The sequence below is a fragment of the Bombus huntii genome, chromosome 18 (assembly GCF_024542735.1).
Source record: "Bombus huntii isolate Logan2020A chromosome 18, iyBomHunt1.1, whole genome shotgun sequence".
Taxonomy (NCBI): domain Eukaryota; kingdom Metazoa; phylum Arthropoda; class Insecta; order Hymenoptera; family Apidae; genus Bombus; species Bombus huntii.
In genome coordinates, this window is record NC_066255.1 from 928,927 (window position 1) to 956,159 (window position 27,233).

At 39.8% G+C, this 27,233-nt stretch overlaps 1 protein-coding gene across 2 annotated transcripts in view; it reads left to right on the plus strand.

The window, feature by feature from the left end:
• The window catches only part of LOC126875445 (golgin subfamily A member 6-like protein 6), a 224,919-nt gene extending 199,121 nt beyond the window's left edge, over positions 1 to 25,798 (plus strand). Inside the window, exon 2 of one of the 2 annotated variants that reach the window (XM_050638363.1) lies at positions 22,591 to 25,798. In XM_050638363.1, coding sequence (XP_050494320.1) covers positions 23,401 to 24,729 — 1,329 coding nt within the window. In that variant the 5' untranslated portion in view covers positions 22,591 to 23,400 and the 3' untranslated portion in view covers positions 24,730 to 25,798. Of the gene's footprint in view, positions 1 to 22,350 lie in introns of both variants that reach the window. The other variant, XM_050638364.1, reaches the window with a different exon arrangement.
• The last annotated feature ends 1,435 nt before the right edge of the window (positions 25,799 to 27,233 follow it).

Below are 27,233 nucleotides of genomic sequence, written 5' to 3' on the forward strand. Positions count from 1 at the left end.
ATTAGTTTTGTATAAATAATTTTAGCCTAAAAATTTATTCTAGAATGAATGGGGTAGTACAGTAATTGGAAAGGAAATTATTCTATATTTAAACGTAAGTCGTAATATAAAATACAGTTTTCTTCTTTTACGTTTTTTGTACTTTCATTACATTTTTGATTTTCATATACATAACCGTCTTTCATTTAAAGAAGAATTTACATTCTCAATGACTTTTCATACAAATTTGAATAATAACTGCTATTTTTGATGTGTTATTTTAACCTTTGTCCTTGTTTGTATGGGCTACTCTATCGCTTATTTCCTTTTAATGTTTGCGCGCTGTACTAATTTTGTGTGAATAATTTAGAAATATATGAGGTCTTGCAAATGAAATGACTTGATGTAGAAAATTCTTAATTTTCATAAAATAGTTCTGAACTGCCATGATTGGGTGGAAACGAAGAATCTCTGAAATGACTATAAAATAAACCGCTTCGCAAATGTACGTTGAGAGAATACATTACGTTTCATCTAATATTGTTTTTTGTACTTTTATTTCACTTATCTGATCGGCCAAAATTTTTTAGGAATAAATTTTTATAAATTTTTTCTTTGTTAAAGTTATTTTTTCTTTTTTACTTCGTCTTTTATTACAGACTGTCACATTTCAATAAGAAACATTCTACTTATTTAATATTATTTATGTTTATTTCTACATAAAATTATTTGTGGCATATATATTCTTAGGTTAAAAGTCAAATTTGTTGGTTACTACAAAACAAACGTAACAAAGTTTTTAAGTTGTTCTTAAATTATTATAATTTGTGACTTTGTCTGAATTGCTATTCTTCTATGGTGAAATGATCTTAGTTTAATGCTGCTGTGGAGGATTGGTTGTGAATAGATAATGTAAAATAACGAGAGCGAGAAGTTGCTTTCGCAACCCGTCAAATATACTTCAAATAAGTTAAACAAATAAATAAATAAAAGTACAAAAGACGCTCATTCACTTTGTTCGCAACAATAGTGTACGTTCGCTCGCGGAAAACCCGATTCGTAGATGTTGATCGCTAAATCGTGTCGCTTGGTATATACTGTCTCACCCGCGATCGCGTACGTCTATTTGTACCGGTCGGGGAGGAGTCGGAAAATTTGAATTCGTCTAAGATCGACGGTTGCCCATAAAGGTGACTTTGTGTTGTCTATCGATGTGTTTCGAGCATCAAGGCTATGTTCGTGTTCTGAGACACAACACAACATGAGACGCTCTCGATCCGCCTCGTCCTATGACTCATGTGCCGCTATACTGCTTTTGCTTTTTAGTAAAATTTGTCAGTCCTCATAACTATCTTTCTTTGTCAGAAAAGGAAATGACAATCCTATTGCTGTTTTTTAATGAACTTTTTGGAAATTCTGAATGCTGTATCCAATTTAGTTTTCTTACAGATATTATACATTTTGTTTCCATCTGTTTTGTATTTTATGCTATTTTCTGCATTCACTGACCGTTTTTGCCTCCCAGCTACTCTAACTTTAATTGTTCCTTTTACTTATTAATTGCAGTTTCATATGTACGTAAGTAACTTTAATTATTTTTCTATACTTTTATCATATTTATATACTTCACTATAAGTACTCTATTCTTTCTTTCTTTCTTTTCTCCAGAAAGTATCTGTAAATTCGACCGATCGTGGGGAGACGCGATCGCGAGGAAGCGCGTCAATGGGAGTCATAAATTCCCGTTACGCTTCTAAGAATCGACACCGCGAATAGATCCATCCCCTGATTTCCGTTAAGATAATATGGGTGGTTGAGGTGGTATAACGCTGCGATTAACAGTGTTAGAAAATATGTATTTCCAACAACTTTGTACAACAACACAAGTTAGTAATTCCGCTGCTTAAGATATAGGTGACGAAGAAATGGAGTGTTCTGATATGAGAGAATCCGGGTAGATACGTTGACTGATCTGAAGACCGAGATTCAGTACGAATAGTTCGATGGTCTTCGAAGAAGTCTTGAGGGTTGAGAGTATTCGAACTGAACTGAGATATAACTACCCTTTCGCTCTTATATACTTACGGAGGAAAGCTCGGTATGTAGGTGACTTTTGAACGAAGGAAACTGACTCGTTGTTCACATTTTTCGTTATGAAAAGTGAGGACAAGGATCCGCGATACCCATTGGCTATGACCAGCGGCGATGAATGAAGATAGGAGGAGTAAGCATCCTACCAACGTGGCTCATGGGTGACCTTGTTTGTGGGAAAATCCAGACATTTCCATTATGTAAATGTCCGGTTTTTCCCATTATATAATTACCAGTTTTTTCCATTATATAATTTACCAGCTTTTCCGTAATTTCTAAGAACGCACAATGAACCTAAAGAACCTAACCTAAAGACTTTTCTATGGAACTCCCGTAAATCGAAAACATTTATGGAATTGCACTAGAATTGCTTAAAAGGTCCAATTTTATGGTGGATCCTTAAGTTTGTCGAGGGTCTAAATAACGGTCAGCGGACACTTAGCGACCCAATACCGAGGGACGTCGCACGGTTCCTATCAGGCGACGTAACAGTCTGAATTGTATGTATTGGGAGAAAGATTACCTATTTCCACTATTACCTTCTTCTCCCCTAACCAATGCCTCATTTTCTTTCATAAATACAAATTTAATAGGTAGGCAATAAAATGTTGACGAGGGTTCAGGGTTTGACCACAGCACTTAATTATATTCGTCTAACATTAACTTAAGCAGCGCCAAAGCAATTACAAACAAATGTTCTAATTCAGATGAACTTTGTGTAAAGTGACTTGGAATCCAGCTTTAACTGGTTAAAAACATGCATGGATTATACTCTTCGCCATTCCTAGGACATTTACAAATTATCCTATCTGTCCTTCTCAGGTTAGAAATTCCACTTTGTACGAAAACGCTATTGTAATTATTCGAAAACAGTTTGTTCAATATTATTTGACATCCTTTAGCCTTGTGCCTATTCGTTTCTATACACGACTGGCATATTCTTTCCTTTAAGCAGCAATGTCTTCGTATGGATTAATATCTTTATGCGTTTCGCTATCTCCATTTCCAATACATGTAGTATCGGGAAGAAGGGCCCAAGAAACGTCGAAATAGTCGAAAGGACCTACGTGACCCTGGCTACGAGCGTCTGTAGAACACGTGTGCGGTGGGCCCAGCAATAGACAATAGAATGCGGCAACGGCCAGAGCGTTAGTCGAAAAGCAGCGTGCGAGTCGAAAAGCAGCGTGCGAGTCGAAAAGCAGCGTGCGAGTCGAAAAGCAGCGTGCGAGTCGAAAAGCAGCGTGCGAGTCGAAGAGCCGAGTGCGAGCTGAGCGGAGACAGAGGTTGCGGGTGGCGTTGCCGAGAGAGTGTGGATTGCGCTGTTTTCTGTGCGTTTGGCGTGAATAGTTCAGGTTGAACAACAATCGTCTTTTTCTGTCTGATTAACATCTCTATTGTCCACTCTTTTTAAACACATTATATCACGATATTACATACATGTAGTATACTTGGCATGATGTTTCTTTCCTGATCTCATAAACATTTCTGTGATGACATCAATTTCCACTTTACCAACATTAATATCGTTTATAGTGCAATTATCTTTGTCGCCTTCATACTAATCATTGTACTGTTCTGTGTCCATTTTATTTTCCCATGCAACGTTGCAAGATTGGGAAAATTTTAGATTGGGTTGATTTTACAATTATATCAAGCACTTTCTTACTGTGTTTCCCCAGGAGTGTAGCAAGCCCGAACGAAGAATTCAATTCTCTCATTTTCCTGGCGTTCTCTCTTCAGAAACGACAACATTTCTTTTGTCTTTCTCGGTAGCTCTCGAAATTGGACAATTATATACCCGTAAGACAGCAGAATGTAAATTTTCCGGACAGCCATAGTATCTATTGATAGCCAATCCCTGAAAAATATCCGTTAAATATAATTTCCCATACCGCTCTCTAAAAGTTGTCAACACAATCCTGCGATTTGTTTCAGATGGCTTTTGGTATGGATGGCATTGCCAATTAGTGGAGATGAGTTGAAAAATTTCATCCAGTACTCACACTTAATTGCAATTTTGGAACCTAAGCCGCGGTTTCTGGTTCTAGAAGACTGAATTTTTCTTTTGCAGTTCTTGCAAATAACACTAGTCGCTATCATCGAAAATGCAGCAACAAAGTTCAAGATATGTTAACTTAGATCACTTGCGAACACTTAATTGTTATCTCTATTTCACAATTTTTTAGTTGATGCGCTTGTTATTCGGTTCAGCAACGTGTATCATTCGAGTTGCAGTTGATGTACACGTAGAACGCCATATTAGAGCTGATGCAATTTTCTTGAACCCATTTGCTGCTACATATGCACTGCAGCTAGTTCTCATCACGAACGCTATCGCTATAAGGTTCATTTCATATCAAGCATTCTGTGCGAAGCAACAGTAATGTGTAATGTTGCCAATATTGAGTCGCTTCTTTAATAGCAGGGCATTCGATATAGATTGCTTTCCTCATTGATTCTGTTTGATTCAGTTTTCTTGAGGAGTACGCAATCGGGTGTAACATACCGTTATCTTAGGGTTGTCTAAAACGGCTCCTAAACCATCACCACTTACATCTGTGTAAGTGAATATTTCTTAGTTTTGTGCATATATTGCTAGGATCGGACTTGAACATAGGTATTTCTTGATCTTCTGAAATGATTTCTCACATTCTTCATTGCAGATGAATTCCTTCCATTTTTCCTTAATAAGTTATGAAAAGGTTCCAGGAGTTTGCAGGCACCTTCATTAAATTTATAATAAAAATTAATTTTCCCCAGTAATTGTCTCGCATTCTTTTTTGTTCTTTGGGCGTTCCAATTCGCCCAAGTCAAGAAACGTTCTTTCGGCTTTTAGCCCTTTTTTTCTCTTTTCCAATTCGCTTTCTTCCTTTCTTCAAATTTTTTAATCATTTTTTCTGTTTTTCTCTTTCTCTAGCTATGTGCACGATAGGCTAATCGTGTCCACACACAGTTTGTTTCTACAATGTTTAATATAAAGAGAATGTCCGGCGAAGGCGCGCGAGAACACACGTCCAGCGAAGTGCACTGTCACTGATTCTCTGAACTGATTTGAAGCGATTCGACGACTAGCCAGATACAATGCAGCGCGGTGTCATCGTTCGACGCTCTCTTGGAGTAGGCCGCGGGACGACCTTGCAATTTCAAAAACTCGTCGTTCTGTCGATCACCCAATACAATCCATGTTCTGATGACTTCAGCAGTGAATGTTGGAGAAAGACGCCTTATCAATGCATCGGTTGGCAAACAGTTAAAAGACGCTTTGCGAGAGATCCAAACATTGTGTTGATGGTGTGCATGAATATGTAGGCTCCAAGTCAGACGACAACGATACGAACTATAATAAGCTACGTTTATGAAGGGAAGCTAAACGCTACGATTAAATTTTACAAATAACTCACTCTTCATGGACATAATCGGAATAAGTTGCGCGACGACGTAAGAGGACATATAATTAATCTAATAAATTCAAATTTGATGTACCCATCTATGCCATATATTACATTGAATTCTTTTTTTTTTTTTAGATTTCGGTGATATATAGAGTTCATCACAGAATATGCGAGCCCGAGTGAAGAATTTTGCATCTTTCATTTTCCACTGCTACATTTTCTTTATCTCTGCTAAGTGCGCTCCTGGATTTGAAAGATGTTTTCGTTCGGTCTTTTCCCAGCCTGAATAATTTCTTGTTCGAGATGGTTTTTATATTGTTCCGAGATGACTGTTACAGTATTCCCTCTCTTCTTTGCTTTTCTTTTGCTTTTCTTTTGCTTTTCCTTTGCTTGGCAGATAGATTTGATTATTTTGGGGGAAAATATAAATGCTGAAGACTTTGCATCCTTAAACGTCACTGATAGCGTTCCTGCGTCCTTAGATGTGGATATGCGTCTCTATGTCTTTTGCTAACAGGACTTGCTGCGCAATGTTGATCGCCTGTTGGTCTATCGGATCCTCTTGTATCTGGCTCTTGATATTTTGTGGTCTGTATTTGTAGTTTTTAAAGGAGCATACAAGTAATCGGGAAACACATTAAAAGAAAATATTGCAGATTCTTGGGACCCTTGAATGACAGTTTCAATGATAACTGCTTCGAAAAAATGTTGCTTTATATAATTCCGTAACTTCGTCATTTGTTACACAGCGTTTAAGGTATTTAGTGGAGATGGTTGCAAATGATGGGCGCACTATGGTGGATAACATAAAGTAATAATATTATTTTTTGAGCGAGATTAATTAATTCTACGATTTTAGTGTATTGGCGATACGTGACCATCAAGCAACGAAAGCACTGGTTCCTCAAGCATGTGACTTGAGAATTTTATGAATCCGCTAAACCAAAGGATAAAAATTACAATATATTTTCAATGATTTATTAGGCACTTGCATAATCCTACTTTTGTCAGCGTTGTGAATATTACCAGGTTGAGTCTTATACTATTTATAAATCGACTGTAACTAATGGAAGAGTTGCCCTGCAACAACGCGTTGAAACCAATTGCACGACTAACGAACGTCTTCTCAGATGCTTTTAATGCTAATGTTATATGTTTCTAAAGGGAAGCGTACGATCAGTTTTGCCTCCTCTTCCCTCTATTAAAGTTACGCAAAATGTTAATTTTCTCTGCTATTTGAGAAGCTAATTGTTGTAGATCCGTTAAAGTGACGCCAAATAATGTTTCGTCTGAGATTAGTATGTAATTTACTAACACTTTTTCTTGGGTTTCCGATAAAACTGCCCTGTAATCATTGAATTTTTTTCGAGCAGCTTCTGAAGCAGATGAAGCTTTTTTCATTATATCTTCCTAAGAAGACTGAGGCACAGTTTTGGAAGAATTTCAAAATTCGCTGAATGTGATTCAGCGCCGGTAGCTTTACCCGAGCGAGAGATGGCTCAAGAATCGACCCTCCTCCCGTCGTTGGTCTAGTCGCTAGATGACCCTCGAGTCGAGCCTGATACGCCACTTGAAGCACCCACAGGGCCTGGGGGCTCCGAAACCCCCTGTAATTTTTTTTCTCTTTAATGCACTTATGTCCATATTTGTATTAAATATGTGGTAACTTAAATGTGTCTTAGAGTAAGGACAAGTAATGATGTTTTATTTGGAGTTAAGTTTAGTTTAACAAGCAATACTCAATACGAAAAACAGATTACAATATCGTCGTGCGTCTCATTATCATACTCGGCTCTCAACTTCCCGACTCATATTCTCCGACTCCTCCATTCACACTCTGCAGCTTCTCCCCTGACTCTCCCTGACTTCTCAACAGACACACTACCGCTTCTCAACTGACTTCTCCACCGACACTGTCGCTTCTAAACTCACATTCTCCCCGTTCTGGCGTCCCATTGTCTTTTCTTAGGCCCACCACGCGCGTGTTCCGCAGATGTTCGTTGCCAGGGTCACGTACGCCTTTTCTACAAAACTATACAATTGCAAGACCGACGACACATTGATGGACCCGACAGCGCCTCGGCTCATTGTTCATGGTTAACTTGGCGTTCCTTAGGCCCTTTTCCACGATACCACAAATATAGCGCATAGATCAGGGACATAGCCAAAATCGTCGTACCATTATACCATATCCTTCCAAAAAGAGTGCCAATCATAATACGTAGCACAGCCAAAACGTCACCATAGATAAGCCATCTATCCATATAATATTACTATATCAACTAGTTAACCAGCCCTCACATACCCAGAAATTAACAACTTACGCCATATATATAATACGCAGTTATATATGTCGGGTTCACATTACGATTATGGTTAGGGCCGTGAAAGGAATCTTCGTTTGGATTAGACATTGTTGTTATGCAATAGAGAAGACATTGACTAGTGCAAATATGATTATTACAGAATTTGACAAGTAACCGAGCTAATTATATACTCGAGAAGGTAATGACAATGATCCCAGGTTCAATAACGAATCCGCGGTCAACGGGATAACAGAATGCGCTTTCATCCAAAGCCCAAGTCGTACTTGACTTGCTTGGCTACGGTGGAAGTATTACTAAACTAACTCTTTGTTAAAACGTAGAATATTCACCGAGCGTAAAGACGCTATGTAACTCGCTAATGAGACCTCACGAGAGAATGACTTTTCGTTACGATTATGCTGCAGAGGAAAATTATGATGCTGTGTGTCTAAGGACACGAGATCATCGGATTCGCGGAGAGATGCCTTCGTTCGGAAAGTGAGGGAAATTGACGTTGCTGTTAATTCGTTAATTTCCATGTTGGTGGTTAGATAAGGATGCTAGCCGGCCTTGAGGGAAAGTTGCTAGCGGGAAGTGTCGTTCGTGAGAAAAATAGATTTCCCCTATCTTCCCGTAGTTGGGACAAAGACTGTTTGTCTGTTTGAAGGACTTTAGTTAACTAAATCTTAAGATTTGTAACGGGTCCTCACGCTAGCTGAACATGTACTGCGGAGACGCATCGACATCTGGCAATCATCTTACTCGAAGAATAGGGTCTGCGTGTGGCGAGCCACGGGACAGAAACCGTTGGAATGTTTTTTATCGAGTGCCGCTACAACTATTTCTTTTTAAGGAGAGCTATACTATTACTCCATACCTTTGTTGGGCAAAGCGTTCAGCCAGCAAGCATTTCAGCGACTGGTTTTCGCCTCGAGCCCAATCTCATTATCACAAATCTCGAACAAATACAGTTGGATTGAATGACGACAATTGCTTAACCCCTTCCCGTGCCATTTAGTTCGACAAAACTCGGGCCCAAGCGGTAGACATCGCTAAACAGACCAGAGTGATGCTCGTAAACAGGAACTAACATTCAGTCAAGATCGCAACGGGCAAAAAAACAGTCCGGGAGCTCCGCTTGTTATGTTTACGTTTGGCTCAAGTATCTGGTCGCGAGTCAGACTCGCGATATTCATGTTTGGGCCAAAATCTTCATCGCGAGTCTGACTCGCTAAAGTACGGCAAGGGGTTAATTATGGCTATGGTAGAATCTAGATTAAAGTGTTAAGGGATATTCCCAAAGTTCCAAAGGGAAGGAAACCGGAGTCTGTAATTGAACAATTGTAGTTATTCAATCCGATTGTAATTGTTCGAGAGTTGTGATAATGAGCTTGGGCTCGAGGCGACAGTCAGTCGCCGAACGTAGCCGCGGTCACGGGATGAACGCTTTGTCTAACAAAGGTATGGAGTAATTCTATAGCTCTCCTTAAAAGAAATATTCGTGGCCACACGCGACAGTAAACATTCGAACGGTTTCTGTCCCGTGGCTCGCCACACGCAGACCCTATTCTTCGAGTATGATGATTGCCAGATGTCGATGCGTCTCCGCAGTACATGTTCAGCTAGCTCGAGGGCCCGTTATAAATCTTAAGATTGAGTTGACTAAAGTCCTTCAAACAGACAAACAGTCTTTGTCCCAACTACGGTAAGATAGGGGAGATCTATTTCTTTCAACGAACGACGTCTCCCACTAGCAACTTTTCCTCGAGGGCGGCTAGCATCTTTTTCTAACCACCGATATGGAGATTGACCAATTAGCAGCAACGCCAATTTCCCTTACTTTCTGAACGAAGGCTTTTCTCGACGAATCCGATGATCTCGTGTCCTTAGACACACCCCATTATAGTTTTCCTCTGTGGCATCATCGGGACGGGAAAGGCATTCTCGCTCGCGCTCTCACTGATGAAAGGAGTAACCTTTTACGACCAGTGAATATTACGCATCCGACTTAGATTTTGTGAGTACGTTCATCTATGAAAGGCGCTATGAAAAATCGTCTTGATTTGGACCGAACGTGATCGAATCATTTTGTTATTCGCAGGTTACGCTCACACCATCTCTACAATGTAGGTCTGCTTTGGCAAACACTTCCATTGCATCTATTGTATTTCCATTGTATCTTCTTTCCTATTAATATATTATCGTATGATGACCGTTATTACTATATAATTATAGTATAGTCATTATATAGTATATAGTATAGTATAGTATAGTATAGTATAGTATAGTATAGTATAGTATAGTATAGTATAGTATAGTATAGTATAGTATAGTATAGTATAGTATAGTATAGTATAGTATAGTATAGTATAGTATAGTATAGTATAGTATAGTATAGTATAGTATAGTATAGTATAGTATAGTATAGTATAGTATAGTATAGTATAGTATAGTATAGTATAGTATAGTATAGTATAGTATAGTATAGTATAGTATAGTATAGTATAGTATAGTATAGTATAGTATAGTATAGTATAGTATAGTATAGTATAGTATAGTATAGTATAGTATAGTATAGTATAGTATAGTATAGTATAGTATAGTATAGTATAGTATAGTATAGTATAGTATAGTATAGTATAGTATAGTATAGTATAGTATAGTATAGTATAGTATAGTATAGTATAGTATAGTATAGTATAGTATAGTATAGTATAGTATAGTATAGTATAGTATAGTATAGTATAGTATAGTATAGTATAGTATAGTATAGTATAGTATAGTATAGTATAGTATAGTATAGTATAGTATAGTATAGTATAGTATAGTATAGTATAGTCAGTCATAATAAACACACTTAATGCTCAACACAGTGTAATTTGTTTTTTGTTTCACGAACAGCTTTCCTTACAAAAGGTTTCAATGCTTTTATTATATTCATTACGTTCTAAGCACTGATGTAAGCGTGCTTCCTACTGCAGATTCGTTTTATTTGAATTTAATGATTCATTTAAGACAAAATTTTTATTTTAAAAAAATAACGATTGTTGATGAAAGGAGATATCAGCCGCCTTTTCTTCATTTCTTTTTTCTTTTTTTTAATAAATGCAATCTTGTTCGAGCCATTTATAATTATTTTTAAGAAATCTGTTTTCTGTATAGCCAAGATTGATCTTTTTCAATGACATTTTATGTTGACCTAAATTTTTTGGAAAAAATATGCATTTGTTTCCATATTCTTTCATAGAAAAATACGCAGTCGTTCGTATTTCTTTTGGCATTAAATTTTTCAACATTCATTGTAGATCTTTATTTTTACGAAAATCTGAGACGTTCTCAAAATATAATCAAAATAAATCAAATCTAGATAGGAAAGAGAAATATTACTGTTAGGGAAGTGATACATTTACACTGTACATGAGAGTGTGTGTGTAAGGGTTAGAGGGCGTCAAGGCCTTAGTGGAGACAAAAGACTGTTGCCAGATATAGAAGAATCTAGGATAGTCGGTTGGCGACCAGCGTGCGTGCAAGACGTTCTTTAGAGAGTAATATAGATGTATAACTGTTGTGTGGGAAATATAGTCAATAATTTGTATTCCCAAATCCTCGAATTTCCTTAACAATTACAAAAAAATTCATACAGCAAATCTTAAAGCGTTTTTGCACTTACCAACGAGAAGTAAAATAGAATCCGTTATTTAGAAGAAGAAGCAAAATAATAAATAAATATGCTGTCTTAACTGGAATAAAGTGTAGAGTAAAATATAATACGAAAAATGTATTACGAAAATGAAAACTGAGAAAGGAGAACTGAACGAAGTCAAAATTTGTAACTACACACACAAATACGCATGTGTATATACCTAAGATATTTGTATATACAGAGTGTTCGGTTTAAGTAAGTACCGCCGAAGAACTCACATGGGATTGAAATTATAAAAACAATGTTCTTATAAAAGTTGTTTGATATTATTATATCAATATGTATATCATTATGTGGTATTGATGATACTTTTGTGGGTAAAGTGACACAACTGTATATTGACAGTACAACGCACTAAAATTACTCTTATTCTCCAAATATGAGGAACAGATTGCTTCATTGTAATAGACAGACTCGTACGTGTAGACAACCATAGGAGGTTTGACTATTATACTAACTGAACGTGAATATAAACACTGTAACGAACTGTCAAGGTTGTTTTGACATTTCCTTCACCGATTTTATGTATATTACAGATACCCCGAGGAGCTATTACTTGTTTCAACTTTGGACATACTACAAATGAAGTTTGGAGGCCACAAGAGACTGCTTTGAGGTAGGTAAGGTACAACCATGAATAGATAGAGTTGTAGCAAGACGAAACCGCTTTCAAATTGCTTCAAAATTATGTAACATAATTAGAGGCATGAATTTCGAGTGATTTTTGAAGCTCTGTACAAACGAAACAAAAAATATTTTTACTATCCATTTTTTATCATTTGTTTATTGATATTTTAAGATTGAAGTAAAAATTAACCGAAAAAACTCAAAATTCACAAAGTTATGAACTGGCAAAGTCGGGGTCCAATAAAAAAAGGGTGTCCTGGCGTGCATGATTTCAACCCTTCTGATCATCTGAAGCAAAGAAGCCGAAAGGATTCTAAATTAGTATAGATGCCGCTATAGCACGAAACTTGGAGAAATCAAAAACAATTTTTTCACAAAATGGCGGCCGTTCGTAGAAAAATTTTTTCGAGCAAAACTCCAGCGTGTGCTGCGCCGTGTTCTCGCCCTCTCCGCAGTGGTGACAGCGGTCGCAGTGGTGGTCGTCATCTCTCCTTAAATTTTCTGCAGGTATTCCCCGAATACCCCGTGCCCGGCGAGCACCTGCGTCATCGAAAAGGATAACGGAAGCTCTCTGCGGCCCCTCTAAACCTCACAGTTCGGGAGGACTGATCTAACGGCGCGGTGGCCAGGGGCTTAAACTTCAGCGAGTAGGTTGGAGCGCCACCACTCCCATACCTCTCGCCTAGCTTCTCTCCGAACGTCTCTAGCCACTTGCCCACCGGGCGAAGAATCTCCACTCGAGCCCAGGCCCCGCCAAGGCCTGCAGCAGATCGAAGGAGACGCCGCCAAGACGGGCACCGACGCATGAGATACCGTCCCGTATCCCCTTATGATCCTGATGGCGGGCGTCCTATGTAGCCTCCTCAGTAAAAGCAGACTGCGGCAACGCGCCATCAGATCTCGTGTCAACACCGGAGCCCCGTACAGGACCCGGGAACGGACGGCTCCCTTATATACACGGCGCACTCCTACCCCGGCCCCACCGATATTCGGTAGCAAGCCACATAAGGCGTTGGCTGCCGCCATCACTTTGGAGACCAAGAGTCTGAAGTGCGGCCCGAACGTCCATTGCCTGTTAATAGTAAAGCCCAGATATTTCATCTGAAGCCCCACATCGATGTCCTCCTCATTTATATCCAAACACAGACCGGGCGAAGGATCCCCCAACCTAACCCCTACATCGCCAGTCGTAAAACCATATAGCCACCCACTTGGCTGGGGACACCTTCAGACCCAGCCTGCGTATAGCACGCACCGCGCAAGTGACATTGAATAATCAATCTAGCTATTCATTCCTCGTTGCAACTTACTCTCTGAAAGTTTTTACCAGGTAAAGTCTTTCTCTTCTCGCTGGTCAATTTCTTCGTCGTCTTTGATATAGTTTAATGAGATATGTACGCCACTTAGTCCACAGCGTACACGTTGAAGATGCCTATAAATGCACTAAGTTCATGGTTGTTTTTATATACTTATATATGGAACTGCTCCATTTTTAGGTCTATAGCGGGCACTGCTCACATCTTGCATTACTATATTAATATTACTAACGAGATAAATCGAGGGAAAAGAATAAACACATTAATTTTAATACTAAATTCTATATATTTCTCATAAATTGTTAACATTTTTTTGATTCGACATTTACAACTCATGAAGTTTAGTAATGAATATTATTTGTTATAGAAGAGAACGTGTAAATATATTTCCTTACCATTCGGTATATTATTTCCTAAAGATAATAAATTTTCACGTTTTTCTTCGTCCATTTAAACTTAGTCCATATCCAATAAACGAGTGTATACTCATGCAATACTTGTGCAACGTAATCTTTCGAGGTTTCGTTATCATTGAATGATCTCTTTCTACGCTCATTCACTTATCATAATGCATCTTTTATTAATTTATGTGTTTATACTATTCGTCACTTCATTCATAATTGTTTGCATCGATTCTGCTAATGTTGTTAAATTAATTCTGTACGTATTCAGAAGTACATTATCTGAGCATTATTGATTACAATTCTTTTATCCTATCTCGAAGTATCTTATTTAATAAGGAAGGAATGAAAGGGTGTACAGGGAAACATTTTCCTATTGCCGGAATTCATTAATCAAATAATTCATTAACTAAACGTAAGAGTGGACGAAAGCTCATATAATTAATATTGATTAGCAAGTAATGATATAATAAATAATATTAGTTTAAGAAGTACTTTACTGAAACATGCGATACTCGTATTAATTTTGGAAGATGAATGCTGAACTTAATAATCTTTTTCATTTTTGTTTTTACAGGTGATACAAAATAGTTGCGCGTACCCGTGCAGATATGCAGAAAGGCATACTTCAAGTTATGAGGTTGTTGATAATTTAAATATGTCCTTAATATTAAATCATTCATAACGCGGCATCCTATTACATATCAAAGTTATATTTCATGAGGAAGAGGAACAGAGTGCCTGTTTGCAAAGGATTTACCTATTCCGTAGAACGTAAACTTTTTATTATAAGAGCAAGGGCAAATAGAGCGTCTTGAAGCAACGAACGTGTTAAATATCTGGCTAGTGCAAACTTCATAAGTATTAAGTGAAATCTAAATGAAAATGGAAATCGGCGTTCGTGCCGTTGGAGGGAGGATGAGCCGCGCAACTAAACGGCTCCGCGCTCCCGGGGTGTCTCGTACTCATTGCGAGGAAAGGCGCACCTAGAGCGTACGCGTCGGGAGATCCGGGAAGAGTTTTCTTTTCTGTATAATCGTTCGAGTTCCCTGGACACTTCTAGCAGGGAGATAGGGTTTGGAACGCGAAGAGCAACTCAGTTGTAGCAGTATCCGGATCTTCCCCTCCGACCTTGAAAATCCAGGAGAGAACCACTTGTAGGTGTCGCGCCGGTTCGTACCCATATCCGCAGCAGGCCTCCAACGTAAAGAGCCTCTAGTCGATGGATTATTGTAGGTAAGGCAAGTCGGCAAATTGGATGCGTAACGTCGGAACAAGGATTGGCTCTGAGGAGCGGGACGTGTCCGGCTTGGTCGGGAATCGGGTTTGACTGAGGTGCCGGACCTGGGCGAGCTAATCGGTACGCGGCGAATCTTTCTCGGGGGATCCTCGCACACCTCGGATCCGAGCTCGGTCCCGTGCTTTGGCCTCGCGCGAATCTTCCTTGCTGCGACGCTTCCGCGGCGGTTCCACCATCGCGGTCGTTCTCTTTGGCCGCTGTTCAACGCTCAGCTCAGAACTGGCACGAACTAGAAAAATCCGACTGTCTAATTAAAACAAAGCATTACGATGACCTCCAAGAGTGTCGACGCAATGCAATTTCTGCCCAGTGCTCTGAATGTCAACGTGAAGAAATTCAAAAAGGCGCGGGTAAACGGCGGGAGTGACTATGCCGCTCTTAAGGAGTTGCAATACAACTAAATAATTGCAAAATGAGTAATAAGAGTATAGCCTCAGACGCGGCGCCTCTCGGTCCCGTGGCACCGTGGCGGATTCTTCCACTTTCGAGGGGATCATAGTTGATGACACGGCCTTGTCCACGGATACTAGTTTGATGATTACGGTGCCACTCGTGGGGAATCAGGTTGTCTGCCCGGTCTGTGAAAAAAGGGAAATCCACCTTTTCTTCGTGACGTTGTCGGACCTGGATAGGCACCTTGATCATCATCATATGGGGACCCGAATCCAGTGGAGATGCTTGTATTGTGAGAGAAGCTTCTCGAAGCTGCATGGGGTTAGATACCACATACCTAATTGTACCAAGTCAGAGGAAAGAGAGAACATACAAGTGCGAAGTTTTGTGCCATGAGCTTCGGGATTCAAAGAGGGCTATCCATCCATGAATGGCATACGCACCCTGCTATAAGAAATGAAAAAAGAAGGGGAACGGACCCCCCAAATACTAGGAAACGGACGGTAGAAGAGGTAACTCCCCTGAAGGAGCTCGAGGAATTATATATCCATTATAGTTATTAAAATTTAGAGATAAGCAAAATCCTCAGATAAAGAATAAGAGGAAAAAGTTATAGATAGCTAGTCAGGATACGAGCTCTCAGGAGATTGCCCATGAGACAGAGGACGGTTGCGATCCTGTTAAATCGGGCAATGTGCGGATACGCAAAGTTCCTGAAATTAGCGGTGAAATGAATTCCGAAGCGTCTACGCATCAGTGGAGACTCGATCTAACAAGAGAAATTGAAAGACCTACCGAGATACCCCCTCGTTAAGGGAGGTTAAGGTAGGACCATACTCGGTTACTCTAGATATGGACTAATGATAACGGAACATGGAAGTCCTAATAAAGAACATTAATAGATTCATAACGACATCTCTATGCGAAGCGATAGAGAAAGACAAGAACGATGAGCGTGCAAAGAAGGCAACGCCCCAAAGGAAAGGAAGCAAAAATAGTAACAGCAATTGAAATCGTAGAAAAATTATTTATTCTCGCCGATAACCGTGGAGGATGTGTGCGAGACATTGAGTAAGATGAGGAAAAAGCCTGCGGTAGGACCATATGATATTCAGAAGGAGCACTTAATGATATATGGCCTGCTAGCATTATTGGCCAAAGTTTATAATTTTATGCTATAGCTCCTATTTGGCGACCGTATGGAAGGAAAATTAATACCAAAGGCGAACAAGCAATGCAGCCTGGTCGAAAACTGGAGGCCTATAAAGATAGGCCCTGTTTTCGGCCGAATCTTCTCCTCCATCCTCGATGGAAGGATAAGAACGAGAACGGGTGTGAAAGAAATATGGAACTGTTTAATGTTGCGTTCAGTTACATCAAGAGAAATAACAAGGGGGGGGGGGGAAATTCACAATTGTGGATATCTCTAAAGCGTTCGGCGTTAAATCCTTGCCTGGCGAGGAAGGGTGTGCCGACCCCTATTATTGAATTAATAAATGAACTGTCCTATGAGGGCAAGACGATAAAAGCAAAAGACAATATAGGAGTGGAGATCAAGACACCTATGGGAGTCAAGCAGGGTGACCCTTTGTCGCCGCTATTACTTAATTTATGTCTAGACCCGCTGCTGGACGCAATAGAAGAGCAACCCATTAGTATAGATGTCAGTAACGAAAGAAAAGTTCCAATCCTGGCTTTCGCCGACAACATTGTCCTACTCGGTGAAATTGAGAGGAAGGCACAACGCCAAGTGGATATCCTACATGGATATCCGAAGGCCTTGGAATGACCATCACAGGGGAGAAGAGCCAAACGACCCAGGTGGTCGCGAGGAAGGACACCTGGTTCGTCAAAGAACCAAGAATAAGTATCGAAGGTGTAATAATACCAGCCATTGACCCAGACGAGGCCTTCAAGTATTTAGGCGCCAAAATTGTGCCTTGGAGAGGTATCCACTGTGGAATTATAGTATCAGAAGTTCTGAGCGTGGCGGGAAGAGCCAGAAAGCTCTTTCTGAAACCATGAAAGAAAATTGATTTGTTAATGAATTACATCTTTCCTCGTTATATCTACCAACTACTACTAAATCCACCAAGCAATTGTGTTTTGAAATTGATGGACAGCGAAGTCAGGCAAGAGATCAATGCCATACATTCTTCCACACTCCAAAAGCTAATGGGGGTCTAGAATTGCCGAGGATCGAACATATCGTTAAACTCGGTATCCTAAAAAGCGCAATAAAACTAAAGAATTCGATCAATTGGCCGGCCACTTCCGAAGACATAAAGAAGGCCCGGAAAAGGTTGAAGTACGCACATGTTAAACAATGGTTGGAATTGAGAAGTCAGGGCCAAGGAATTAAAGACTTCTCAAGGGATAAAACTGGTAACGTATGGCTAGAGGAGTATAACCTGCTCAGGCCATCGTGATTCATGGATGCCATAAGGTTAAGAACGAACACCTTTGAGACAAGGACCATATTGTCATGGGCCGACTAAAAAGTAGGTGTGACTTGTAGAAGATGTAGTGCACAACCAGAAACCCTCGGACACATTTTAGGGTCGTGCCAATGTTACGTTTTTGTTTGATTTGTTTTGGTTGTGTTGCCGTTAATTTTTGAATTTAGATTAAATGGTAGCGTTGTCTGATGTTTAATGCGGCTGGCAATTAAACTCCACGTTTCGGGTAACCTGCTACGCGCAGGAGTACTGGCACGGGAGAGGATCAAAGTTGGTGAAAATAAATGTTCGCTTAATCCTATTATACTATTAGACAAATATTTTCCACAACAAATGTTTATTCTAATTCTAATTGGGTATTGACAGAATTGTCGTTGAGATTTCGAATACTTGATGTTACAATCGTTCGCTATACGTTTTCATGTCGATTAACGAAACACGTTGATTAACAAAACTGACAAGAACTGGAAATTAATGAAACAAAGAAGTAAAAGCTAAAAAAACTAAAGGACTAAAGAACTTAAGAACTAAGAGAAAAAAACTAAGAGCTGAAAAACTAAGGAACTAAAGAATTGAAAGGCAAATTAACTGAGAAACTGAGAGCTAAAGGAATTGAGAACTAATCGCTATAAACAAAGAAATTACTTGCCAAGAATTGGGGAACTGATCGCCAAGAACCAAGGAATTAATCACCTAGAACTGAGGAATTAACTACTCTGAACTAAGGAATTATTATCTCCCTGTCTTCTATGTCGCTACGCTTATTTATAATTAGGTCTACCGTGGAGGGGTCGTCATGTGACGGGTTATTCCGTGGGGGTTGTGAGGCTCGAATTTGGTTTCTATACAAATTGTTAAATTTTATTTGAATCTCAAATTGAAACGCTCACTCGCGCTATTGGTAGTTTTAGTCTACGTTACGGCGCGTGCGCAGCGCGGGACGTGACACTTCTGCCCTTGGTGTTCAAATTTGCGGAGAAAATTTGATATTGTACTGTATCGCCTTCCGTAATCGTGCGTTTATTGTCTACTTGGGTTATGCGCTAGTTTCAACATATTTAAATGCACTGTTCGTGGAATCCCCTTAACTTCAATCTTGACGTTTTGATTTTCTAAAACTTCTAGCACTTTATGCTGAATATTGATTGGAAAGTTGTCCTCTGATGGGTTTATATATATTCGTTTCGTGCCCCTTGTAAGCTCCTAAACTTTGCAATATTGGCTTCAAGACTACCATGTATCCAATTACTATTTTCTTCCTTTTCTTTATTTTAGTTTTTATTTTGCGCCAAAACGCAAGTTTACTGACACCGATCCAATTATCCAATTGCTTGCCAATAGCATTCAAAATAAAAATTTTTGAAAATGCCGTAGCCATATTAACCTAAAAATATTTTGGATATAGTATAGTGTGATACCATCTATCTTTTCCAAGAGGAATCATAAGATCAGCACTCATGTTATCTACGTCAAATACTAGATGTAGTAACCAGTAGTGAAGTATTTTTAATCCAATTATGATCCAATGGCTAGCGTATTTATTGAAGTTTTTATATATATCTTCGACTGGTGATTCCCTATTTTCTCCTTTTTGATTTCTTTGAGCCCGTTTAACTTGCGTTTCTTCAGCTTGAAAATGTTTAGAATCCTTTTCCTTAGTTACCCTTTTTTCTTCTTTATTTACTTTATTCACAACACCTTGATTTTTCTCTACCTTTTCAGGATGAATAGTTGCACTGGAAGTGCTTATTATAATTAAATTATTATTTATTTGTATGGAACGTTTAAGAATATTTTCGGTAGATTTAGAATTATTCTTTGAATTTTTATTACAAACCTTTCTGCTTATAGGTTCTGTTTTGGATTTAGGGATAGCTATATTTTTATTCTGTGTAGTCTCAACTTCCTTGCAATTTGATGACTTGGCTTTGAATTCGATAAAGTTACTTTCTGATGGTTTTACAGAAGTTTTTGAGTGAGATACACTCGCTATCTTTTCCTATTATGGTTGAGACATTCACAAAATTCGTGGAGTCTTACTTTTGTATCTTTGCCAAGTCGAACGTGGAGAGGCACTTCGCACTTCCTAGCGGGTCCAATATCTCCGTGATATTAGGCAGTGGGTAAGCGTTGCTTATCGCCTTGTCGTTCAATTTCCTAGTTTCTGCCTCATCTGAAAGTTCTTTGGCATTAGTATTGTTTATCTTCTTGGGGAACTTGGAAAATTTCTCACTCATGATCCTGTCTGTGGTGCCGTGCGTCCTCTTACTAATTAACGTGATATTATCCCTTATCACAGCAACGGAATGGTGTTTGTATCGAAAAGTTGATTGGTTCAAATGATCAGCATCCCTCTTTTGATTTAGATCTCTATCGAGGTATTTACTTATGCATTTTTCTTCCCAAGTTATTGCTCTTGCTCCTTTCCTGACATCTTCTTCTATTCCCAGGTTGTTTAGATGTTTCCGCGACGGCGGTACAAATCTCCAGTCCTGGCGGTTGTTTCCGATGTAGTTACTATTGTATGGGGGATGAGCGTTGTTTCGGTTATGATTATTCGGAGGTGTCGGATGTAGGTAACGTATTCTATTGTTGGCTTGTTTTAATTCTCGTGTTGCTTTCACAACAGGATAACGAAGTATATGTCGAACCTACGTTAAAGGTAGTGGATAATCTGTTTAAGCCGGACCTCGTAGTTAAAAAGGAGGAACGGATTCTTATGGTCGATAAATACATTCCATGCCACAATCATCTAAGGCGGAAGTACAACGTCAACGATGGAGAGGTTTCACCCGCTGTCTTGGGCAGTAGAGGGGCAATAACGCCGAATACTAGAAAAAACTTAAAATTAATCGGCATCACACATAGCGAAATTAAAACTATAGTGATGAATGTCCTGAGAAGCTCCATAGAGATGTCTAATATATTTTTAGATGGATGACAATGGAATTATAAACTTATTTATTTTTATTTTATCATCAATTGATTATTTATTTATTTATTTATTTATATTTTATGTATTGACACAACTTTATCGACTAGTTTTATTTGTTGATTAGTCCTAAATTATTTATTTATTTACTTTACTTATTGAGTGGTGTCTATTTTTTTAATTGTTGTCTATTTGCTTTGATAATTGATTTATCAGTTTCAAGGTAAATATTAGTTGTATGTCCCTACGAGGGGGTATGTCGGAAGTGGGGGCCTCGTTCTCGGGGTTCCACAGTTCGGTGTAAGTAGCACGCCGCTATTTAACGGTCGTGCTGTGGGTCCCTTGGAGAGTCATGGTTGATCGGGGGCAGGAGAGACCTCCATCTCGCTTGCTCAAGTCGCACCTCTACCTCCCCGTGCGTAACATGTAACATGTGCGCCGCGTCGGCGTGGAGATTTGTCCCCCAGACGCGGCGTTCGTAGCTAAACAGAGTGTGGCGACAAAGGAGTGGAAGACAAAAATAATTAAATTAATTGTCGGCTTGCCGAGCGACGGGAATTGCCGTGAAGGAGGAATAACAGCAACTGGTTAAGAAAGAATCCGTTCCTTTGGAAGAATATTGTTGACAACATGGCTGAAATGGACATGAGATGGGCACGATTGGAACAATTACTTTGGGAAGAGAAAATTAAAAATTTGTTAAGATTTGGAAAAAAATCGAGCCTCGGTCCCGGAAGCGCTGTGGCGAATTTGTCCGCTTCGGAGGGGATCATGGTTGACGACTCAGCTGTGTCCCTGGCCTGGAGCTTAAAAATAATGATGCCGCTGGTTGCTTATCCGGTCTGCGAGAAAAGGGAATCCCAGCGTCTTTTTATGACGTTAGGGGACCTGGATAAACTCCTTAGTTTGCAACATGTGGATACCCCCATTCAACAGGGACGCATAAGTTGTGGTAGAAACGTCCTAAAGCACCATGTGGCGAGATGACAAAATGTAGCGGCTCCGCGCAATATCATGAGGGTTAATTTAGATGCGAGCTTGCCTCATGAGCTTCGGGTTCTATCAACGCAAGAGCGGCATGCTCAGCCTGCCGTCAGTAATGTTGAGACAATGGAAACAATGGACCCCCATATACAAGAAATTAATAGTAGAGTTTGGGGACTTCCGGTTTGGACGCGGGCGAAGGTAACACGTGGGTAGTAAGCGCTGTGAAAAAGTAAGAAGTGAAGGGGAAAAGGAGAAGGAAGACATAGGGGAAAGAAGGGAAAGAAAGGGGGAAAGCACGAAGGGAGGGTAGAAAAAGTATAAGAAGAGAAGGAGGAAGGAGAGAGAGACAGAAAGAGAAGGATGGGACAGTGAGTGGGAAAGATGGAAAAGGGAGAAGAAAGAGTTGGAGAATAGAATCAGAACAGAAAAGAGAACAGAAGAAAGCGATAACGGGACAGTGACAGACAGAGTTCATAAAGGAAAATATGAAATTAGAGGTAGAGGTAGAAAGGACACAGAAGGTAAGGGTGGGAGAAAAGAACACGATAATAATCGCAACGCTGAAATCGTGGAAGGAGAAGACGAGGGTAATGAGAGAAAAAGGTAAATTGGGGAAGGGAATATACATAGATAACGACCTAACGAAGAAAGAAAGAGAAATACAGCGAAGGTTAAGAAGAATAGCTAGAGCGAAAAGGGAGAAGGGGGAATACGTAGAAATAGGTTGCAAGAAGCTGAAAATAGAGGACAGATGGTACAGGTGGAACGAAAGCGAGGAGAAACTAGAGGAAGAAAGAAGGAGAGAGGCGAGAGGTTGAGATAAGGAGAAAGAAAGGGGGGACATAAAGGGGTTGAAAATGTGCTTCTGGAACATAGCAGGGATAATGAACAAGGACAAAGCGGTACAGGAATATTTAAGGACATTTGACGTAATCGGCCTCACGGAAATATGAACAGAGGAAAGCGAATGGGAAAGGGTAAAGCATAGACTGCCCAAGGAATACGACTGGAAATGCAGGGTAGCAAGGAGAGAATGGAAAAAGGGAAGAGCAGAAAGGGGTATAATAACAGGCGTAAACAAAAATCTGAGGGAAATAGAGCATAAGGAAATTGGTGACGACGTAGTAGAAAGAAAAATAAGGTACAAGGAAAAGACATATAGAATAGTGGTGGTGTATAATCAGGGCACGAAAAGGACATGGAAAGAAATGGAGGAAGGAGTAGAGGGAAGGAAAGAGGAAGTGACGATCATAGGAGGAGATTGGAATGCAAGAACGGGAGAAGAGGGAGGGCTGATAAACGAGGAACTAGGACAAGAAAAGAGCAGGAGATCAAAAGACAAGACAATAAATACGGAAGGAAGAATGCTGCTAAGGTTGCTGGATGAAAGAGGCTGGACGATAATTAACGGTCGAGACAAAGAAGGAGACGAGTGAACCTATGTGGGAGAGAGGGGAAAATCAGTAATAGACTACGCGATTGGCAACCAGGAAGCGATAGAGGAAATAACAGACATGAAGGTAGGAAAAAGAGTGGAGTCAGACCACATGCCGTTGGAAATAGAAACAGAGGGACCAGAGGTACAAAGAGATGAGGAAAGAAAAGGAGAAGAGAGGGAGAGAAGGGAATGGACAAAAGAAAGTGCTGGAAGATATTTAGAGGAGTGCAAAGACTGGGCAAGCAGGGGAAGAACAGTAGAGGAAATGTGGGCAGAAATTAAGAAGAAGATAAACGAGGCAATACCAAAGAAAAGAGTAAGGATAAGGAAATGGAGCATAGGAGAAAAGGTATGGTACGACAAGGAGTGGAAAGAAAGGAAAAGGGAGATAAGAAGGAAAATGACAAAATTTAGGAAAGGAAAATGCAGCAGAGAAGAATTCATAGAGGAGAAGAAGGAATTCAAACAGTGGTGTGAACAAAGAAAGGAGAAGCAGGAAGAGGAAGAGATGGAGAAACTCAAAAAGATCAAAACAGAGCAAGAAGCATGGAAATACATAAACAAATATAGGAGAAGAAGAGAGGTTGTAGACGAGGCGATAAGGGAAGAGGAGTGGAAAAATCATTTTATGGAAGCGTTAGAGGGGACAGAAAACAAAGAGGACAAAAGAACAGAAGGGTGGAGAGAGGAGGAGGAATCAAAAGAGGAGAGAGAAGACAACATAGAGAAGGAAGAGGTAATACTCCAAATAAGAAAATTGAAAGAGAAAAAAGCAACGAGGGAAGATGGCTTGGAAAACGAGGTATGGAAGTATGCGCCGAAGGAAGTGGGGGAGGCGTTATGGGAGATGTTAGGAAAAATTTGGAATGGAAAGGGGATATCCGAAGGCTGGAGAAAATGTGTGATATGTCCGATTTACAAGAGGAGGAACAAAGGGGCGGTGAAGAGCTACAGAGGGGTCACGCTAATGGACACGGCATACAAGATCTATGCAGGAATTCTAGACGAGCGGCTGAAGGTGGAAATCGAGGACAAGGTGGTAGAGAGCCAATTCGGATTTAGGAAAGGAAGAGAAGTGATAGACGTAGTGTACGTACTGAACCATATAATAGATAAACAATTGAGCGGGGAAAGAGGGAAGCTATATGCATGCTTCGTGGATCTAAAGTCAGCGTTCGATAGGGTTAACAGGAAGAAACTGGGAGAGATAATGAGGAGAATGGGGGTGAACGAGAAGTTAACCAGAAGGATAGAGGAGATATACGAGGAGACAAAGAACGTAGTGAGGATCAGGAACAACAACACAGAAGAGTTTTGGACGGTGAGGGGAGTGGGACAAGGGTGCCCGCTGAGCCCGGCGTTATTTAACATCTATGTGGCAGGGCTGGAAGAAATAAGGAAATGAGGAAAGGGCAAGTAGGAGGCATAGTGGTAGGAGACAGGAGGGTATGGTCATTATCATACGCAGATGACATTGTATTGATAGCGGACAGAGAAGAGGAGTTAAAGGAAATGATGAAGAGATTTAAGACATTCCTAGAGGAAGTGAAACTGGAACTGAGCACCGAAAAGACAAAAGTAATAGTGTTTGAAAAGAGGAGGAACAAGAGGAGGCAAAGGAAATGGAGATGGGGGGAACAAGAACTAGAAGAAGTGGATGAGATTAGGTATCTAGGGTACATACTGCAAAAAAACGGGAGCGACGAGAAGCATATCCAAGACAGAAAAAGGAGGGCAGCAATTGCGATGAAGAAGACATGGAGCGTAAGAGAAAGGATATTTAAAAGGGACTACAAGAGGAGAATGAGGATGTTTGAAGCACTGGTAGAGAGTGTAGCGCTGTATGGAACGGAGCTGTGGGGATGGAATATAGAGGAGAGACTGGACAGGGTAAAAAGGAGATACGTGAGATGGTTGCTAGGCTTAGACACAACAACGCCAAACTACATCCTGAGAGAGGAATGCAAGATAGAGGAAATTAGAGAAAAGGCACTGAAAAGAACAGTAAGGTACGAGGAGAAGGCCTTGGAATCGAAGAAGGAATTAGTGAAAGAATGTATAAAGGAGAGAGAAAGGAAATGAGGAAAGGGCCAAAAAGGGAAAAGAGCAAGGAAAAGATGAGGTTAGAGGAGGCGAGAGAAGGAAGGGCTCAAGGAGAAGCAGGAGATAGACAAGAAAGGATGACAGCGAACCAGATCATAGAAGAAAGAAGGAAAAGAGAAACAGAGAAGAGGGAGAAAAGAATAAGGGAATCTAAATACAACAGACACTACAGAAACATAGCGAAAGAAGGACTACCAAAGTACCTAGAAGGAAAGATGAAATGGGGGGACAGAAGCATAGTAGGGAGATTTAGATGTGGCAACGAAACCAGGGCAAGAGAACACTGGAAAGAGGAGGGAGAAAGAGCATGCAGATTATGCAAAAAAGGAGAGGAGGACCTGAAGCACGTAGTAGAGGAATGCGAGATTACAGGAGGACAGAGAGGGAGAGCAGCAAGGAAGCAAAAGCGTTAAATATAAGTAAAGACAATGTAAGAGATGTAATCTGGAAGTCGTCCAAAGCCGAAAAGCACGGACTAAAATAAATAATAAAAATAAAAAGAAATAGTAGAGTTTGGACAATTGAAGAGATTACTCTTCTGAGGGAGCTCGATCAAAAATTCAAAGATTATAAATACCCCAACGTGGAAATAAATCAATATGTGGCGGATTAGTACCAACAGGACTCCGACAGGTCGAGGCATCAACGCGGTCGTAACACCTCCCGGGCGATCCGCGGGTACCAACCGCCAACACCAGAGGGCTACTACGACGACAACGAGTCCGTCTGTCTCGCTAGCGGTCGAATATACGAGCGCGTGATACAAATACCGCACCTAGCAAGTGGTATAAATCAAACTATGAAGTTTGGAGGTGGCTCAATTATGTGTTGGGGTTGCTTTACTCACAGAGGTGTTGGTCCCTTAGTTCGAATCGAAGGAATAATGCGAAAAGAGCATTATTTGACCATACTACAAAGTAATTTACCTTCTGTAGTTAATTCTATTGGATATAATGAACGTGAAGTAGTATTTCAACAAGACGGGGATCCTAAGCATACCGCAAAAGTAGTTAAAACCTGGCTAGAAAATCAAAATTTTTCTGTGATAAAGTGGCCAGCACAAAACCCGGATATGAATCCGGTCGAACATTTGTGGTCCACTTTGAAAAGAAGGCTGGCAAAATATAATAATCCACCTTCGTGAATTATGGAAAAGAACACAACAGGAATGGTACAATATTGAACAACAAATAATTAAAAATTTAATTGACAGTATGCCTCGTTGATTAAAAGCATTAAAAAAAAGTAAAGGAAAGTGGAGGAAATACTAAGTCGAAACCTTATTTCGACGAGCATAATTAAAGTGCAAAGCGGAGTGTGTTTACACTTTTGCTCGTCACTGTATGTTTAAAAGGTATCTCAGGTAGGGTAGGACAACCGAGTAGGGGATGAATCTATAAGTATATATAACTTTGTCCTATGAAGTTTTTTCGTCTAACAATAACGAAGAAGTTTAGGTGATTCCACTTTGTTGTATCCATTGCTAGTGTGTAAGAATTGACAAGAAATATTATCTAGGAACAAATTATGCGATAAAATTGTTCAGAAATGAACAAAATATATAAATAATATTGTAAGATTGTTTGCATTTTGGAAATCTGTACGCATCATGAAAGCAAGAATAAAGAGAAGTCACAAATATAAACCTCCGTTTTCCTTTTATTAATTTATTTTCCTTGCATGGTCGTGAATCAGGATTACATCACATACAGATACACCGTCAGTTTGTTCTTTAGTTAACAAAAGCTTTTTTCACGATGAATATTTGCATTCACCATCATATATTTTTGTAATTACACATTTCCA